The 19,658-nt window shown below is 28.8% G+C and overlaps 1 protein-coding gene across 1 annotated transcript; it reads right to left on the bottom strand.

Moving 5' to 3' along the window:
• Window positions 1-1,243: 1,243 nt before the first annotated feature.
• On the bottom strand, window positions 1,244-3,468 carry LOC111274055 (cytochrome b561 and DOMON domain-containing protein At5g47530-like). The gene is made up of 3 exons (XM_022858711.2): window positions 2,764-3,468; window positions 2,014-2,268; window positions 1,244-1,881 (listed from the first exon to the last, which is right to left on the bottom strand). The coding sequence occupies exons 1-3, from the start codon at window positions 3,361-3,363 to the stop codon at window positions 1,549-1,551; spliced, it is 1,188 nt and encodes a 395-aa protein (XP_022714446.2). The 5' UTR covers window positions 3,364-3,468; the 3' UTR covers window positions 1,244-1,548.
• Window positions 3,469-19,658: the final 16,190 nt, after the last annotated feature.

The raw sequence follows: 19,658 nt of genomic DNA on the forward strand, positions 1-19,658 counted from the left end.
AGGTTTTCTTTCTTTTACAAAATTTATTTAAATTACAATAAAAAAAAGAAGGTAACATGTTAAGGTCTTTAACAAAGGTCAAACAAATATCAAAATAAGTCAAATTTATATAATAGATGGATGGATTATATTTTAATTATAGATAAATATAATATTTATATTAAATTAAAACATTAAATAATATTTTTATTAAATAATATATATAAATCTAAAATTAAAATAAATAATTAAAAATATAATTTAATATATATAGTCAAGATAAAACAAAACATCATAAACCCATATTTGCTTGACCTTAATTTTTGAAAAAAAAATTTGTCTTGATCTTAAATGAAAAATGCACCTATCAAATCTAAATAAGTCAAAACTTATTAGATATAGGTTATTTTATTATCCATACTTCCATTGACATAAAAAAAGGCAAAAAAACAAATTAGAGTGTCACGTATACACACCCGATGGTCTTTTTTTCTCAATAAAATCAACTAATTAAAAAAAAAGAAGAAATAACAAAAATTAAAAAGAAAAGAAAAAAAGCAAAAAAAAAAAAAGGTGGAAGAAAATCGAGTTGCCATGTGACATAAGAAATGCGAGCTTTCCCCAATATCATTTCTTAAAATTTATCAAATTAAAAAAATAAAACAATAATTTTTTAATCAATAATATTAAATAAGTATAACATTAAAAAAGTTTAAATATTTTAAATATTTATAAGGATTTAAAAAAATAATAAAAAATAATTTGACATGTGATATATCTTTAATATCAAGTCGGCGAGACACAAGAAATTTAAGTTTTTAAAAAATCAAATATATAAAAATAAAAGATAATAGAAAAAACAAATGTGTGACAAACTCTTAGTACCAAGTGAGTCATAAAAAAATATAAAATCTTAAAAAAGGAAAGAAGAAAAAAATTTTGTTAAAAAGTTACTCCCCCATCTTTAAAAAAATTAAAATTTTTAATATTTATTTAATACAAAAAATAGCAAAAAAAATAAAGGAAAAAAATAAAGCTAAAAAGCTAAAAAGCAAAAACAAAAAAAGAAAAAAGAAAAAAGAAAAGAAAAGCCAACATGCCACGTGGCTCACCCATAGACAATACTATTCATCCGTATATCAGTGAATTTTAATCTACGGAATGGATCCATTTTTTATTTACATATGTACAATGTCTTTGTAATTTAAATGTTAATTAATTGAAGATTAATCAAATTATGCTTCACAAACTTTATTTTATCATTGTAATTATTGACATCAATCACATATTATAGATAATTCACTTGTAGGAAAAACTAATAAGTATGGAAGAAAAAAGTGTATACAAAAATGTATAAAAGAAACAGATATATGCATCCCCCCAGTAGCATGTAGGGACTATGAAGTATGAAAGAATAACTTCTAATCCTGAATTCCCTCAGAAAATGGCATACATAAATATAACCGAGGGTCCAACGTATGCCTGTCTGAGTAAGAAATAAACTAAAAAAAAAAAAGAAAAGTAAAAGAGTAAACCCAAAAAGGCCAGAGGATACATGGAGCAAAGTTTCTAAGCTTGCTGTGGCCTAGCACCATGGCCGTTAAACCCACTTCCATTTGCACCATTGACGCCATACGGTATCTTTCCTGCATTTTCTGACCTTTTCCTCCTTATTACAACAAACCATGTGTAGGCTTCCAACATGACAGCATTGACGGCCAAAGCAACAATGACACCAATGTAAGCATTCTTCCACTTCTTTTCGGGTTTCAGGATGTCGAATCCTTTGAATATGTTGATGACACCAAGGATTATGACAGTGTATCCCACCAAATGATGATAGATATTCCAGTAGAATCTGTATTTATGATCTGGTTTTGGCCTTAGCAGCAAAGCAAATACCTACATCCAAATCAAAACTGTCAGTACACTACATTTACCAAAATCGAAAAATATTGTAAATTAATCATCTAGCAAGATTTATATGAGAATAGATTATATATCTGGTATTTCTTTTGTGCGTGTTTTGACTACCTGAAGTGTTGCAAGACAGAAAAGGATGATCCCAATGGTTCTGTGAGCATCATATTGAACACCAGGAGATTCGCTGCCGAGTTTGAGACCCGTACCCCATCCGGCAACGCCAACAACGTAGGCTGAGAATTGACAAGAAGCATGCAGATAAAACCATGCAGGATCAGCAGATTTTAATACCTTCAAGTACCTCGCTATTATAACACCAATAGGCATCAAGACCCCCCAACTGACTGTGTTTAGCACCCCATGAATCTGAAATTTTTATTGGAGGGAATATGAAAGTATTCAGGTTGGTTAAACTTGATTGCTAAAAATAACAATTTATAATTTTGCTTTGTTTAACAATTAATTTTACATCTGAACAGGATAAAGCTTTAGACAAATAAAACAGAAAAGAAATGAAACTTTTATCTCAAAATATAAAAGCAAGAACGAGGGGGGGGGGGGGTAATTTTCTTATATGTTATAAGAAAAGAAAACTTAAAGCAAATATTCCTTGGACTGTAATCTATTCATTTCTAAATCAAATCCAGAAGTCTAGCACTAGAAACTTCCTTCTCCCCTGCATCAAACTTTCTTGTCAACAACAAATAATGCTATACGCTTAAGGAATTCAATGAAATTGATTAACAAAGCAGCCTAGAAACAGAAGAGATCCATTATAAAAGAGATAATCTCGTGATAACTTAGCAAAACCAATCCAAATTGAATCATAATTCAAGTAAGAGATAGATGCCATTCACTTACGTTTCGCTTTCTAAGTCTTGAGCTTCCTCCTCCAGTTGTTCCAGCCTCACCAGAAAGCAGATTCAAGGTCCCCACGGACTGAATGTTAGCACCAGAAGTTGGATGCATCTGTGGGTTGTTCCCAGAGAGGGCACCTTCTTGCCAAACTTGGTTTAGAGTAGTGCCATTATTGGAGAGTCCCAAGGTAGCAAATATGATAATCTCATTGTTTGCATACGTTGCAGATAAGTCCGAGACATCAAAACTAAGGCTACCCTCTCTCAGCTGGGTTTGGTATTGAGTGATGGGTGATGTGTAGACTTTCATGCTTCCATCAGTCTGTTGGTAGGCAACAAGTGCCTGTGATCCAACCATGCCTGTTGAGGTTGGATTTATGGCCCATGCAACCCATCTGGAGGAAGTTATCCCAGTGTGCCTATAGGCAATCTCGAGCTTCCCTGACGAGTCATGGTTATAATGAAGAAAGGAGTTCAAGACAGGAAGATCAGAGCATGACTTAAAGACGCGGTTGCTAGAGAAGGCAAACTTGGCACAAGTTTGTGCATAGGATGATAAAATCAAACACATAAAAAGAGAGAGATATAAAGCAAGTTTTAACATTCTTGCCGTGGTGAGACCAGTTCCCTTAAACTGCAAGGGACTTCAAATGTTTCCCTGACAGATGATGGAAAACGTTTCTTTAAGGGTATCTGAAGGACAACGGCATATAAAGATGGAAATGATAAGAAGATACTTCCTGGGGAAGAAGAGAAAGGGTTAATATAAGAGGGAAATGACATTAGGTGGTTGGTCGGTCGGTTGATGAATATGAACGAGAAATTTTTATCATACGTTGGGTTTGGACAACCACAAGTTTGAGAAATCAAGTTCATATGGTAGTCTATATATATATATATATATATATATATATATTTAAAAAATAGAGAACTAGATTTACTACTAATAATTTACTACTGGTAACACATGTATTCTTCTTATTTCCTCGAAATGACTCTTTCACACATCTCTTACACAACTTCAACAACAAATGACTAAACGTAGAAAAAATATAGATTTCAATGTGTCTTTCAATAGCTTCCAACTCGCAAGGAAGTCGGGGAATAGTAATGGATGTACATATATATGGCGTGATCTGGGTAAAGACTACAAATTGCACAGGAAAAAAAAGGTCAACAATTTATAGATTGGAACAAATAGTCAACTATTCGATCTACTTAAGTAATATTTAAAAATGTAGTTAAGTTTGCATATTCAAGGTATATCTGAATGTATTAAAACCATAGTATTAGCCTGAGACATTTCCTCCTACATGAAGTACTAATATATTTCATTCTCAAGTTTTGAATGCTTGAAAATTTTATAATTTATAGTTCAAAGTAAAACCCAATTGTCAAACTAGCTGCATGAGAGCTTAATTAATGGTTTAAGGCCAGGTCTTTTGATGCATTGTGGGACACCATCCGAAACGAATCAAATGGTGACCCTAGAAAACGCGCGGTTCAAAGACCTGACCATCCCCCCAAAAATAGAGGATTTGTTGGGGTTAGGTATAAGGTTGGAGAGATGCTTTTCACAGGTCAAACGACTCCAACCAATCCTCACCAGTTAGCGGCCTCGTGGAACCATACGCCATTTCATTTGTCTTCCAGCCGCCTTGACCATAGCTGCTGAATAGGGCACCCACTCCACCACCAGCATTAGCAGTTGTCCTGATTTGCTCTTCTCATTTCTCTGTTAGCCACTTCTCTCGTATTAGAAAGTCAATGCTAAATTAGTTTAACATACCACAACTTACTTTATTTGATTATCTCCTTTGTCAAGCCAACTACTTTAAACGACAAAATTAGACTCTCTGTGCTGATTGCTGAGCATATAATGATGCTTAGTTCTTTGGCAAATCCCGTAATTTTTGAGTACTTCTATTTGTCGTGCTTCCTAAATGTTTCTACAATTATTTAAAGCTCAGCGTATTGTGCTTGTAATTAGAAGAAAATGCCAGTATTTGCCTCAAATTGTTGGACACAAAACTGCGCATTTCCTCATTTCAAGCATATTTGTTTTCTTTTATAAATCATTTTAGTAAGGATCTAATATATAAGGTAGGAGTATAATACTATATTTTCTATTGGTTATGTTAATAGTTGGACAAAACCATGAAAAATACTACTTGTGCTATTAGAATAACGTCATTACGACGTGTGATCAATTGTTTAGACAAAAAATAATATGTTTAGTTTGTTGTCTTAGAACTTTAATCTAATAAACGCCAGAGAAGTGCATAATTTAAATGAGATCCAAAGCAAAATCTTATACCATTTTTTTTTTTTTTTACTAAGGCAAAGTAAGATTTTATTAAAAGTATCGAAATAATTACAAATATTCAACCCAAAATAAGAATATAATAGAGCACAGAAAGTACAGAAGCTTAAATGTCGATATATCAATATGACGTGAGAAATCCATAATCACAGTCCCAATGCTCACAAAAACATGTAAACCAACATTAAAAGTATAAATCTGAAAGCTTAGTAAATTGAAGATCCCAATCAAACACTAGTCAAAAAGAGTCTGAATTACTCTCCGTCATGGTGCTTTTCTTTCTTCGTTTCCGTAAGTTTTAGTTATGATACATTTTTTTGGATGGAAAAATTCAAGCTTTTTCTTCAATTCTCAAATCTTGATAACTTCATCATACAGATCATTTGTATTTTGAATGTCATTGTAAAAATACATATATCATTTTTAAAAATTATTAAATGAGTGTAGACATCTTATTTCGTTAGGGTTTAAATTTTATTTTATTTTTATTTTTATTTATTTATATTTTTACTTCTATTGTATTTTCTATGTACATAATTATTTTTTTTATTTATTTATTGTTCTTTTTATTGTTGGTTTATCTTTAATTTAAATATTATTCTATTTTATTTTACTTGATCAATTTTTTTAAAAAAGGAAAAAATTTAAATGACCGAATTCATCTGGGAAGAAGGGTATGCGATGAAGCTTGGTGATAAGGTTGGTTTATCATAAATTGATTTGGATTTAAATTGTTGAAGATAAATATTAATTTTTTTTATCATAATATGAAAGATCTTTTAAAGTGGAATCATATTTCATATGAAACTCTGTTGATTTTTCCTTATAAATTGACCTCTAATTCACATGCAAGAAGAGCAACATGAACAAATGCAGAAATATCGCATATAGAGCAATAAAAAAATGTTTTTAAGGAAAAAAAACAATGGGGAGTTTCTGACAGAAACGGGTTTTTTTGAAAATTTGGGAGTGGTGAGAATTTGATTTGGTTTGATTAGTGTTTTTGGAAGATTCCAGGGGTCTAGAACATTAATTTGGTATTTTTTGTGAATTTTGTGAAATTTTTTTTGAAAAATCTAGAAAATCATTTAATTTTTTGATAAGGTTCCGACAAAAAATCAAAAATCCGATGAGAAAACCTAGTTTTCAGCCACCAATTTCATCCTTTCAGAGAAAGAAAATAGAGAAAAAAAAGGGAAAAGAGAGAGTTGAAGCAACTTTTGAGGAAAAAACAAAAATTAAAGGTTTTTATAGTTTTTTAAAACAGTGTCATTTTGGGCAAAGAAAATTCAAGATTTGTGCGTTGATCCAAGAAGGATCTACGATCAACGCATTGATCCAAGTCGTAGCACACTCAACCTAGGCTTTTTAAAGTTAGTTTTCTATTGAGTCGGGTAAGCTATTAAGTCAAGCCTTGAGTCGCACTCTCCTGAGCTGCTTTTGTGCCTGCAGTTGAGCCATTTTCAAACCACTAAAACAAGCTACATTTAGGTTATTTTTTATTTATTTATTTTGTTTGATTATTTCTTCATTTATTTATATGTTTTTTTATGTGTTTATTTGTTTGTATTTATTTGTTTATTTGGTTTATTCATTTATTTGTAAACTTTTTAAAAATAAAAATAAATTTGCAAATGAAAAAGAATCTTACCAACATATTAAATGGATCAAGTTTTTAAAAAATGAAATTTTGAATAAAGATTATTAACATATTTAAAGGTTCATTTTAAAAAAAATAAATTGTTTAATAAAATAAAATAAATCTTACTAACATGTTAGAGGGCTTGTAAACTTATTTTTCAAAATAAAATTTTACCAACATAGTGATAAATCTTATAGATTTTTAACAAAAATTAAATTTCAAGAAAAACGAAATATATATAGTTTTCAAAAAAACCTTACTAACATATTGAAGGGCTTATGATTTTATTTTTAGAAAAATAAGATTTTACCAAACATATAATCTTATGATTTTTAATAAAAATTAAGTTTTAAAAAAGAAATAAAGGAAAGAAATAGGTTTCGTAAAATCTTACTAAAATATTAGAGGATGATTTTTGACAAAAAATATTATCTAACATATTGAAAGATATTTTTGAAAAATGAATTTTTTTTTTTATTTTGAATCTCTAATGATGGAATTACTAAAAGTGCTGCAAATAGTAATTTTTAGATAAATTTCTATGTGAGAAATCTTTTTTAAAGTGGAGAATTTAGATAAAAATTTTTGATATTAAGGTTTTAAATCCCATTCGAAGCTAAGTAAAAGTTTTTAGAAAATCAAATGAATCCGACAATAGAATCTTTTCAAAACATAATAAATAATCTCTTTGAATACTTCTGAGGTGATAAATGTTCTTAAATTATTGCCAACATATTGGAATAATTTAAAAATAATTTTCAATAATTAATTACTTGATAGGATTTTTAAGGTTTGGATAATATAAAATCAAATTGGTATAATCTTTTAAATGGACATGATGAGAGTGTGGCCAATCGCACTTAAAAAAAAAATTGGTGATGACTCTTAAGTCAATATCTAGTGATAAGTTTACAAATTTATATGTTATAACAAAGATTAGAGACAATTTCATTATCTTGCAATGTGTCTTCTTCTTACTTCATTTAAAATTTTTTTTCTTTTTCTTTAACAATAAAATGCATGATAAGTATGATATAGTTGTAAAAAATATCCTAGAAAGCTTTAATTGAACTGAAATTCTAAAAATGTAAGCATGATTGCCAAAAACAAGTCTTTCTATATAATTTGGTTAAAGCCTACATCATGATTAGAGAAAAGCTGCTTAATTTCATATAACGTTTATGAAAGAAAAAAAAAAGTCCGAGCAATAACAGATTCAGCATGGCTATGTCCTAATATGTGTGAACGTACGCGTTTTGAAATACGATCCAAATATTATAAAAAAAATATCCCTTGCTTTTGAAAAATGACTGCATGTGCAATGTGTTTTAACAACAAATCCTTGGTTCCACAAGATTTGCTTGGCTTTTCTATATTAATCCCTTAACGTGCTAGTTTTCATTATATATATATATATATATATATATATATATATATATACACACTAATTGGACACAATCCATCTGTTTTTGCATGTGAACATAAATAATTTATTAATGTCTTTTCTTATCACCAAAATTAGTCATTTAGGCTTTAGCCCTCAATTTCCTTGCTTCCTTTTTTCACTTTTTCAATTGATCCTTCGTCCGTTAATTAGGTTTATGAAGTTGGAAATAATCAACTGAAAACATAGGACTTGAGCAAAAAACCAAGCTTCATAGACATATATGGAGTATGAGAAAACAATTAATACTTGACCTAAAGAAACGAAAAGATAGGTAATGTGATAGTATGTATATTGCTATATTAGTGGAGTGTGTCTGTGAATAGAAGTTATGTGTGGCTTAATTTTCAAAAGTGAAGAAATTCATTAACTTTTTAAAAAACTGTATTTTGTTAAAAAAAAAAAAACTAAACAAACAATATGATAGGCTATAATGATTAAATTTAGAGACATGGAAGGCTGGGGTTTTCATATCAAATAATCAAATGTAATGTAAAAACATAGTATAGCGTGAAAGCTTGCGTATCTGATGAAACAAAAGAAATTAAACTTTCATGTGTTGACTATTGAAGCCTGCCATCTTTACTGATCGGAGGTTGGTAAACGATATTAAGTATAATTGTCCATTTCTTAATAGTCGAAAAAATGATTATTTATAACCAGAACTAAAATTTGGCAATTCATTGTATTGGTAGTGGGTTTTTATGTTTTGACCAAAATAAAGACGTTAAAAGAACAGTCTTTTGTGTAAATCTTACTACAAAATATTTTTCATATACTGATATTTGATTATATTGACGATCAAATTCTGTCACTAAAAGAGATTTTTACTAAAGAATTTTTAATATCGTTAGAATATACTATATTTAGACCAACAATTTGTTTAAACGTTAGTATAAATAAACTTTTTTTGACGATGTATGACTATCTGTTAATATAAATATGTTATATATTGACGATTGTTAATGTATCCGTTAGTATAGGTACAAAACAAAAAAACTATTGGCTTACAAAAAATTGAATGAGATTATTGAAAGCGTTTTTAACCAAAAACTTATTCAATAATCCGTTCAAAAAAATTTGAAAATGGATTATTGAAGGTGTTTTCGGTTAAAAATACCTTCAATAATCCATACAAAATATTTTTTGTATGGATTATTTATTGATGGTTAAATTCCGTCAGTAAAAGAGACTTTTACTTATGATTTTTAAATACCGTTAGAATATATAATACTTATACCAATATTTTATTTAACCGTTAGTATAAATAAATTTTTTTATAGTATATGACTATCCGTCAATATAAATATGTTATATACTGACGGTTATTAACATAACCATTAGTATAATAACTGTCAGTATAGACTCAAAATAAAAAAACTATTGGCTTAAAAAAAATTGAATGAGATTATTGAAGGCGATTTTTTGTCAAAAATGCCTTCAATAATCCATTCAAAAAATTTTGAAAAAAGATTATTAAAGCCGTTTTCGGCAAAAAAATGCCTTCAATAATTCATACAAAAAATTTTGTAGGAAATTATTGAAAGTGTTTTTGTCAAAAACGTCTTTAATAATCTAAACAAAAAATTTTGATGAAGGGATTATTGAAGAGATTTTTGGTCGAAAACACTTTCAATAATCTCTTATAAAAATTTATTGAAGGGATTATTAAAAGCATTTTTGGCAAAAAATACCTTCAATAATCTCTTTAACAAAATTTAAAAAAGATTATTAAAGACGTTTTTGACCAAAAATACCTTTAACAATCCCTCATAAAAATTTATTGAGGAGATTATTGAATGCGTTTTTGACCAAAATGCCTTTAATAATCCATTTCAAATTTTTTCAGGGGATTATTGAAGGTGTTTTGATGAAAAATACATTCAATAATCCCTTTTAAATTTTGTTGATGGGATTATTGAAGATTTTTTTTTCAAAAAATGCCTTCAATAATCCCTCATAAAAATTTATTAAAAGAATTATTCAAGATATTTTTGATCAGAAATGCCTTGAATAACTCTATTAAATATTTTGTAAGGCATTATTTAAGGCGTTTTTGACAAAAAAAATACCTTAAATAATAAAAAAAATGACAGGCTTACGAATTTAAATAATTTTCTTTACCTCCACCTTTCATTGACTCTACATACTTAATTTTCACCTCCCACTAACTCTCTTCACCTCTCATTGACTCTATAAACTTAAGCCTATCGGCACCCATTTTGTTTTAAAGCTGAATCAAAGTTGAAGCATTAAAACTCTTGTCATTTCTCAAAAGTATTTTTTATTTTTTGCATTTCAATTTTGTGTCATCGAGCATGCCTTTTTTTTGTATTTTTTGCTGTATTTGATGAATCTAAGGTTAGTCTTTGTCACCTTAAAAAGTAGAGGAGGGCTAGAAATGTTATTAGCAGCACTGTTTTTGTTAATGGAACAACTTTAATAGGAAAAATAGATGAAAACTTCATCTGTTCTACTATAGATTGGTGGCCTCTTGATAAATGTGACTATGGAACATGTAGTTAGGGAAGAGCTTCTCTTCTTAATTTAGTAAGCAGCTTATCCTTAGGCTTTTCGAATAAAAATATCATAGAAAAAAATCATTCTTTCTGAAATTTTAATGCTTGCTTCACTTTTACAGGAATTTCATAAATAACAATCTGGCTGATCAGGAAATGAATTGTGTGGCTCTAGCATTGGAATAAGAGTTGCAGCAGATCAATATGCATTTGATGTGAACAATCTTCAAAATATTGATCAGAATATATTTAGAGGATTTGAGGTTCAACCATTAGTAATAGCACTAAGATGATTCTTTGATGCAAACTTCGAACACTATGCTTGTAGACATTCAATCATAGATATTAATGTTCTTTTTTTTTTTTGGATTTGGTACAATAATGTTAGTTCTGGACTTATTTTAAATTTGTAAATTATAAAACAATTTGGTTGTTCTTTTATTTCAAATGTTATTAAATATTTTTACTTTTTTGTGTATTTTTACATTATCTGAAACCATATCATATTATGATTATAAATAAATTAATATTAATAATTAAAAATGTAATCCAAAATTTTTTTTTTACCGATGCCTTAAAATTTATAACAATGCTTTAAAACATTCGAGTTTATATTGACGAGCATTAATCATCGATATAGGCAAGAAAAATTAAAACGTACAAGTCTAAATTGATGGGTGTTAACCATAAGTAAAATGTATAATAGTGGAACACACAATAGATGCTATACTAATAGATATATATATATTTACTAACGGTCTTAAATCATAGGTATATCTCTATAAGCTATTTCGACACATTAAAAATTGTCAATATAGGTCTATACCGATAAAAGATATACTGATGGTTAAAACTTTATCAAAAAATATATTTTGACTGTCAATATAGAATTTATAATGCTATACTGATAGATTTTAACGTTTTACCGACGTTTTTTTAAGCGTCACTGTATATCAAATTTCTTTTAATGTCTTACACTAACAATTCTCCAATAATCCAACGCCCAAATATTCTAATTCCTTCAACTACCACTTTTATTTTTTGATTTATCTAATGTCTCTCTTTTCCTTGTATCATGATGACTTCTCCAATCTTTCAAGAAACCTAAGAATATCATATCTTTTCATTTCTGTTTTTCTTTTTCTATGATCAATGTTTCATAGCCTTATTTTAACGTGAATGTATGTATAATCACATTTGGATTGTTTTTCTCCCTAGCGGGCAAAATGTTTCTCATTATCCCTTTGGCAAGCCTTGAAGCTTGGGCTGGCCTTTTTTTTCCCTTGCATCCCCTGAATGCTACAGCTATTAGTCCAATATTCATTCATGGCAACTTATTCAACATTAATTTCTTGTCCACTCAAAAACTCATTCCAAACTGGATTAGGCTAATATGTGTCCTTTGTTTTTATCACTTGATGACTTTATTTTACAAAAATTCATATCTAGAGCACTTATCAGTATTTAATTTAATGATAAATATATGCATTTCTCTATTCAGTTAATTAAGTTAATATCTCCTTTCTCAAATTTACAAAAAAAAAAAAAAAAACCAAGAAAGCAAGAGAAATCTACAAATGATTATGGACTACCCTCTAATGTCTCAAATCTAAAGTACACGCTAGTTAGGTAATGGAGGACGTTGCCGCAGAGGCCACAGGTACACTGTGGCTACGGACCACTAAGGGAGTTAGTGGTCTTTACAGAACCAGATATAATCAACAGAAACATATTGGACCATTCCATAGCCCTTAGGTTCCGGCCCAATTCATTGAAACCTTTTGAACCATATGGAGCCCGACCTGTCCAAGAGATCACTTCGCCTGATGCCCTGACAAATAGCGGTCTGACGTAGACAACATGAGCCTGGCGGACCCATGACATCCTAGAATTATTGGGCTCAGCCGAAGTTCAAGGAATATCAAAGAAAAAATTGATATCGGACATTGCTTTTTATTTGGCGCATGGTAAAAACCAGAAGGAAGGTTGGAGTTCAGTGCTAAGCCAAGGGGGCCGCAGATGCATGAAACGGGTGCGTTGTTCACCGCCTATTCGGCCTAAAAATAGGCTCATCCAAGTCTACGTCCATGGTTTAGATGTTGTCCTCCCCTGGCAAAACTCATTGTCCAATACCCCATATCAGCTTGCCACATCTAATACTACCACATATTCTCGTTTTATTTTTCTTTTCTTTGAAGGACAATTGCTTTTTCAAAATTATCCATCAGAAATCCCACAACTCAGGATGATGCCCATATATTGTACCTATTCTTAATCATTTCGCAATTTGCTTTCGGATATTTAAGAATCTTCCTCCCAGAATAGATACAAGCTGTTTTTCAATGAGAATAGTAAACAAAGCAGCTGAGTTCGCCATCACTTTCATCTTTGAATTTATTTACATTTCAGCCAAAACCGACCATAGAGTAAGAATCATGTAGCAAGATTTGGTTTTTTGAGATAAATTATAAGTGGAGTCCCTGCTGCCGACAAAAAATCAGATTTGGTAAAATGGCAATCTAACAAAACTAATCCACTTTGTACTACAATATTAAATCTACCATGTTTGACCTAGTGGTTTGGATGTTGCTATCTAACACTCGATCCTAACAAACCAAGCTGTTTTACATCACGAATGAATTCAAGGTGCAAGTTACTTGCATGTTAATCGTCACTGTAGTTTCTCTCCCAGGAATAGGATACTAACTTTTAACTGAAATTTTGATATGTACCTATTCGTTTACACAATTTATTCACTAATCAGAGCAGGTGTTCTAACTTCCACAGTGTCCTAATATTTCCCTATTTATTTATAGAAAGTGTTACCAGTGTCTAGTGGGTGACACTTGTTAAGATGATATTTATGAGTCTTTTCCTATAGACAAATTATTTAATTATTATTTTAAAATTTTTTTGCAGTTAATGCATTACTTTTATCAAACTCAAGTTTAAGATGCCATTGTTTTTTTTTCTTTAAATATCATCTTAAATTTTTTATTTATGACAAAAATTATAATTAATTCATTGTTTTTTTTTTTTAAATTAGTACTTAAAACTATCAATGATTGAATTTCAGACATTAAAATTAAAAATAAAATATGTTATTAATAAATCAAACATCAATTAACTGTGTTCTTAAAATGCAGTGATTTTTTTTTAAATGAAAGCAATTGAAGACCAAATCTATTAGCAACGGTTACAACAAGTAAAACAAAGTGGAGTTGTGGAGGTACATAATATGGGTAAAACAACTTACTACTAGTTATTGATGTGACTGTGACCAGATTCAAATTTCAAATTCGATTTTCACTTGGATGGTAATGTTAACATGGAAACAACAGTCGAAATGTGATATACTGCGCAGCACTAGTAAAGTTATAAAGTAGATTTATTAAGTGGCATTTTGGTTTGACAATATGAATGGATTACATTTAAAGCTGGTGATTATGACCAAATATTTGGCTGTGTCTGTCTCTGTGTATTAAAAACAAAATAGAGACAGATAGACATGACTTAAAGAGGGAAATGCATTCAAAGCTCTATGTTTCCTCCGACGCTACGTGTTATGTATGTAGAATATTTAAGAGATTGTTACTCGCCTTATCCTTGCCGAACCCCCAACATGCCGAATTGCCTATCGGCTTCCTCACTTTTTAGTGACAAAATGAAGCGCCTGACATTCCTTTTTTTTTTTTTCTGAAATTTTTTGATATTCAAAAGGTATTTTAAATTTTAATTAATTTAGAATTGAATAAAATCATATTTAAAAAAAAATTAAATTTTTTAAATTTATTTTATTCATTCATAAAATTTAAAATTAAAATTTTATTTTAAAAAAATCGAGTTATTTATTATTTTCTTTGAAAAATAAGCAATTGGCAACAAGTAAAATTAGTGATAGGCCGTAGGGGATATGTTAAATTACTATAGAATAATAAAGCAAGAAAAAGGAGAGAGATTTGCTGGCATGAACTCGATAGAGTAGAATGTGTGTGCCATTCATTAATTTGCAAGTGGGCATCGCAGTTTTCAAGTTTGAAGTCCGCATTCAAGTTAATAACCATTAATAAGCTTTGGGGCCGAAATATGAAGACTGCTTAATGCTTACACGAATTCAACGTGTTATTAATGAAGAGTGAACAGCGCGTCATGCACCACAACTCCAATTGAAAACAACAACTCATCAAGCAACTAAGCAAAAATTAGACGCATGCAAGTGTTAATTAATTGAAGAAATCTGTCCTTCCAAGGATATATATATATTTTGTGAATATATTAATTATATTTTCTATAGTTGAATTTTTAAAAAAATGTATAAATTAGTAATTAAAAAAAATAAAATCTACAATTTATATCATTAATTTTTAAATAACATATTATTTTAATCTGAATTCTAATATTACTAATTTCACTCACTTAAATGATATTTAATAAGTATAATTTTATTATATGTATATTATTTATTAAAAAAATCTTAAATATTTTATAAAAACTTTCATGTGGATATCATCTTATACAAAAATAATTAATCAATTCTAAATATTTTTACGGTTTAAAGAAATTAAAAATATAATTTTAATTTATATTAAAAAAATTGATAATATGTGTGGTTAACAAATAATTTCAAAAATTACATATATAAACTAATATGATTAGAGAGATTAGAGTATAGGTTAATATGATACGTATTGAAAAATTAATGTTATAAATTATATATTATTCAAAAGTTCATCATGTAAATTATATATTTTAATTCTTTAAATACTAATTTATATATTTTTTAAAATTCAAGTATAAAAAATATAATTAACTTATAAACATCAATAATCATCAAATATTTTTCAAAAAAAAAAAAAAAAAAAAAAACTGAAGGTAATGTCTTCCAGTAGTTTGCAATTTACTTTTGCTCTCAACAAAAGTTGCTTAATGGACGGTTCATAATTACATATACAAGGTTTTGAAAGTTTCAAAACCCCACTTTGACAAATTATTTGGTGGGAGAAATTTGACCACATTTTATTTGAGCTAAAAAAGGGAAACAAAAAAAAGGTTATTAAAGTCTCCTCAAAAGAACTGGTCATCACGTTGACGACCACATCTTAAGAAAGCGATTTACAAGTCTGCATGCGTATTCATCATGAATATCAAAAAGCAAAAAAAAAAAAAAAAAAAAGAAAAGAATTACTGAAGGATTGAAGAGATTAAATACTGGACATGGATTAGTGTTGTTTATCTTTAACCACTTTGTTGAATAATTTAAAAGGTGTCCGCCCACCATTATCCAATATTGACCATTGTCGATGCTCCAAACTGACCTCATATTTTGAATTTGCTTCTCTTAAACAACTGACCAGTGCAATTTCTTTTGTCAAATACGCGTAATCATGGATCCAACTATAGTTTAGTTCAACTAAAATCACCGACCTTGCTTACCACCACAAATAATCATATCAACTTGCCATATAATTATTACTTTTATTTATCATATTACACGTGACATTAGGCTATCATATTAAAACAATTTTAATGATTTTAATTATATTGCATTTCATTAATGAGAGATTGTCAAATTTTTTCCATATTATGATCAATTATAATTAAATAATATTATATTTATCATATATTGATTTTTACAGAGTTTAAAATAATTTTAATTTTAATATATTTAATATTAAATTTTAAATTTTTTTATAAAATTAAAGTTTCATAATTTTTAATGTTAAGAAGCAAAAAAAATCATAAAAATAATTTTAAAATATAAAAAGATAAAAATTTTAAATATTAAAAAAATAAGACATAATTTTGAGACATTCAAAAAAACTTTTTAATTAAAAAAATGAAATAAAAAGAGTAATTTTATATAATAGAATTTGTTTATAGTTTTCCATCTAAAAATTAAAATTCGTCGTACGATTAATATCCATAGGAAAATATAATATATATTGATAATTATCATGATACTAGTAGTCTTTATTAAAATATTTTTTTTTATTCATTTGCACCATTGAAACCATAAATTAGAAATTTATGATTTAAGTATAAAATTTTAAATTCTTAAATGAGATTTCAATAACTCATAAGCGGCTCACAATGTTTAACTTAACCTATGAACTTCAAACAATTGTGTGATCGTCGAATAAGCAAATTTAACTATGTGAATTGTTTTCATACATGAATTATTTATGGATAGGGCCTACCTGGAAACGAGACAAGATATCAGAAATTACTTTAAAAAAAAAAATTAATAAAACTTCAATCACTCTTTTTTTTTTTTCCCCTTAAATTAATTATAATAATTGATTGTTTGGAATTGGGGGATGGGGCTGCTCTTCTCATATAAACCTAATGTACTTTCCAAATGCTTGTTAAATGCTAATTATCTGCTATATGTATACGTAGGAACGAATACCATCTTTTCAATCTTAATAATTATATTAACAAGAGTCTTTGGGTGCTAAACAACTCGGCATGTTGCATAATTAAGCGACAAAGCAAAGATTAAAAAGAAAATAATAAAAAAATATCAGTCTCTCGCTAATATTCTTACATCACTCCCTTTTTTTCTTTTTTCTGGGGTACTTACTGCACTTTTCTTTGTTGGCAGCACATATAAAAAAGATTTGTACTACTAGCTTAGTACAATATCTACAAATATTAAATCAGAGTATGCATTAAGGGAAAATTTTATATTCAAAACCCAAAAATAATGTGCGTTTAAGATATTTCAGTTGGAGAAAAAAATATATATGGGCACTTTTCAAGCTTGGGCGGCTACCTAATCATGCAAGTTTTGCTGAAGATTAAGGTGGTCATTGGAATATTCTTACATCTTTTTATAAAATATTATTATAATAATTTATTAATAATTAATTTTTTTATTTATATAAATTTATCAATAATCCAATTCTTTGATGGAAGATGATTTGGATTTATTATGATGATTTTATTACGGTTATGTTGAATTGTTCATAATGTTTGAAGATTTTAATTTTAAATATATTATAAATTATGGATATTATTATTTTTATTAAGTTTGTTTTAGGCTTTATCTCAAATGGAGTTATGATTAATCAATATTAATTTTCAGCATAAATAAATTAATAATTGTGTTTTTTTATGTAATTTGTATTAATCATATTTAACCGTGCTATGTTGTATAAAATTTAAATATATTAATTATATTATATCACATGTAATATTTAAAATAAAAATTATATTTGTATTTTAAAATTTTAATACATTAAAAATTTTGTATTATGATCGTATTTGTGTGTTTGCATGCTTTACAAAAATGCAAGAATTTTGAGACATAGGCAGGGCTCGGGAGACCAGAAATCAAAGGATTTTTGGATAGGAATTGTTTTCAATATTAAAATTCACTTCTGCAGACGGCAGCTAAATAGAAACCAAATCAAACCCCCGTTAATCTCTGTCCCGTGAATTAATGGCACTTGGGAAATTCAATTGTTTTCCCTTTCAGCCTCAGGCTCCAACCAACCGCTCAAGCTAAGTTGGCTAGGCCTTTCCCTGCAAGACACATGTGCTTGAAATGTTCTCCGCACGTGCGGCTGATGTGGACTGTTGAGCTTCTCATATGCCAGATGCATGCTGCACGTAAACCAACTCCATCATCATAGTTAATGTGGACGATATGAATTTTAGGGCAAAACATTATTTTACCAATTTGTAATATTTTTTTACATTTAAAGGTATTTTTTTTTATAGATTTGATATTTTTAATGTTTGACCGACCTTATATGAGCACCTTTTATGATTGCTAATGTGGATGAGCACCTCATCTAACTATGTTGACATGTTATTTAGGAATTGATTCGCCTTCGACCATATCAACCAAAACTATTCCACATTAGATGTCACCTGTTATGTTAGCTTAAGTATAAATATGCCTTTTCTCTCACAAGTAACATTAGGTCATTCATTCTCCTCATTTGTTCCCATTTTCTATACTTTCCTTCCTTTTTTCTACATTTACTCTTTGATTTAAGTGTCGAAGTACAAAAGTCGAAAGCACATTTAGCTTTTGCATATTATCGTTGTTTTTGTTTTCAAGGATTTAAGTTATTCCGAAATTTGACACAAACATTTTGTGAATCAAGTAGAAGTCATCACCTATTCTAGAATGATGCTTAGAAAGAAAGTTGTGGATGAAGGAGATCCAACCATCGTGGTCAAATACCTCACAAACCAATCTAGTGAAACTTAATCACAACTTTCACCAACAACGGAAAGGTTCGATGCTTTAACTCATAAGCTCTAAAACCTAAATGAGTTACTCTAAAACAGCTTAACGCCACTTCTATTATTGAAAAACCTCCCTTTTACACTCTGATAAGCCTAGAAAACCATCATAAAACATGATAATGATGCTAGTTCCTTAGCATAAAAAAAAAAAAAAAGAAAAGAAAAGAAAATAGGCCATACCTATCCTCAACAAAGTAAATTACTTATACCAAGCTGGCCATTACTAAGCTAGCTGTGATCGAGGTGGTGGCCGACCTAAGGAAAGAAAAAAAAAAGAACCAATTGAGCTGGCTATAGATACCATATTTAGTATAAGGCCCAAACCAATTGGGCCCGAACCCATCTAAGCCAAATTGTTGAATTTTAGTTTTTATTTTTGAATATTGTTATAACGTATCGATTTGGAAAAACGATCGCTAGACGTTAAATATCAAGAGTTGTCACTAATCTTTTTTGTTAAGGTGTAATTGACCACCAATCCTATCTTTTGGTCTATAAATTTGAGGTTGGGTTTGGGAGTACAATTACGAGTGAAAAACATTATAGCACTCCCACAACATCCATCCAAAAATAATACCAATTAATCTTATATAATCCTAAATTGGTCTCGTTTGAATAGTCTTTTATTGATTACTTTCTCATTTTTAATTTTTAATTTTATTATTTGAATATTGAGAATTTTTTGAATTATTTTGACACTTTCGATATA

Source organism: Durio zibethinus, chromosome 26, assembly GCF_047325235.1.
Source record: "Durio zibethinus cultivar Kanyao isolate XHJ-2024 chromosome 26, ASM4732523v1, whole genome shotgun sequence".
Taxonomy (NCBI): domain Eukaryota; kingdom Viridiplantae; phylum Streptophyta; class Magnoliopsida; order Malvales; family Malvaceae; genus Durio; species Durio zibethinus.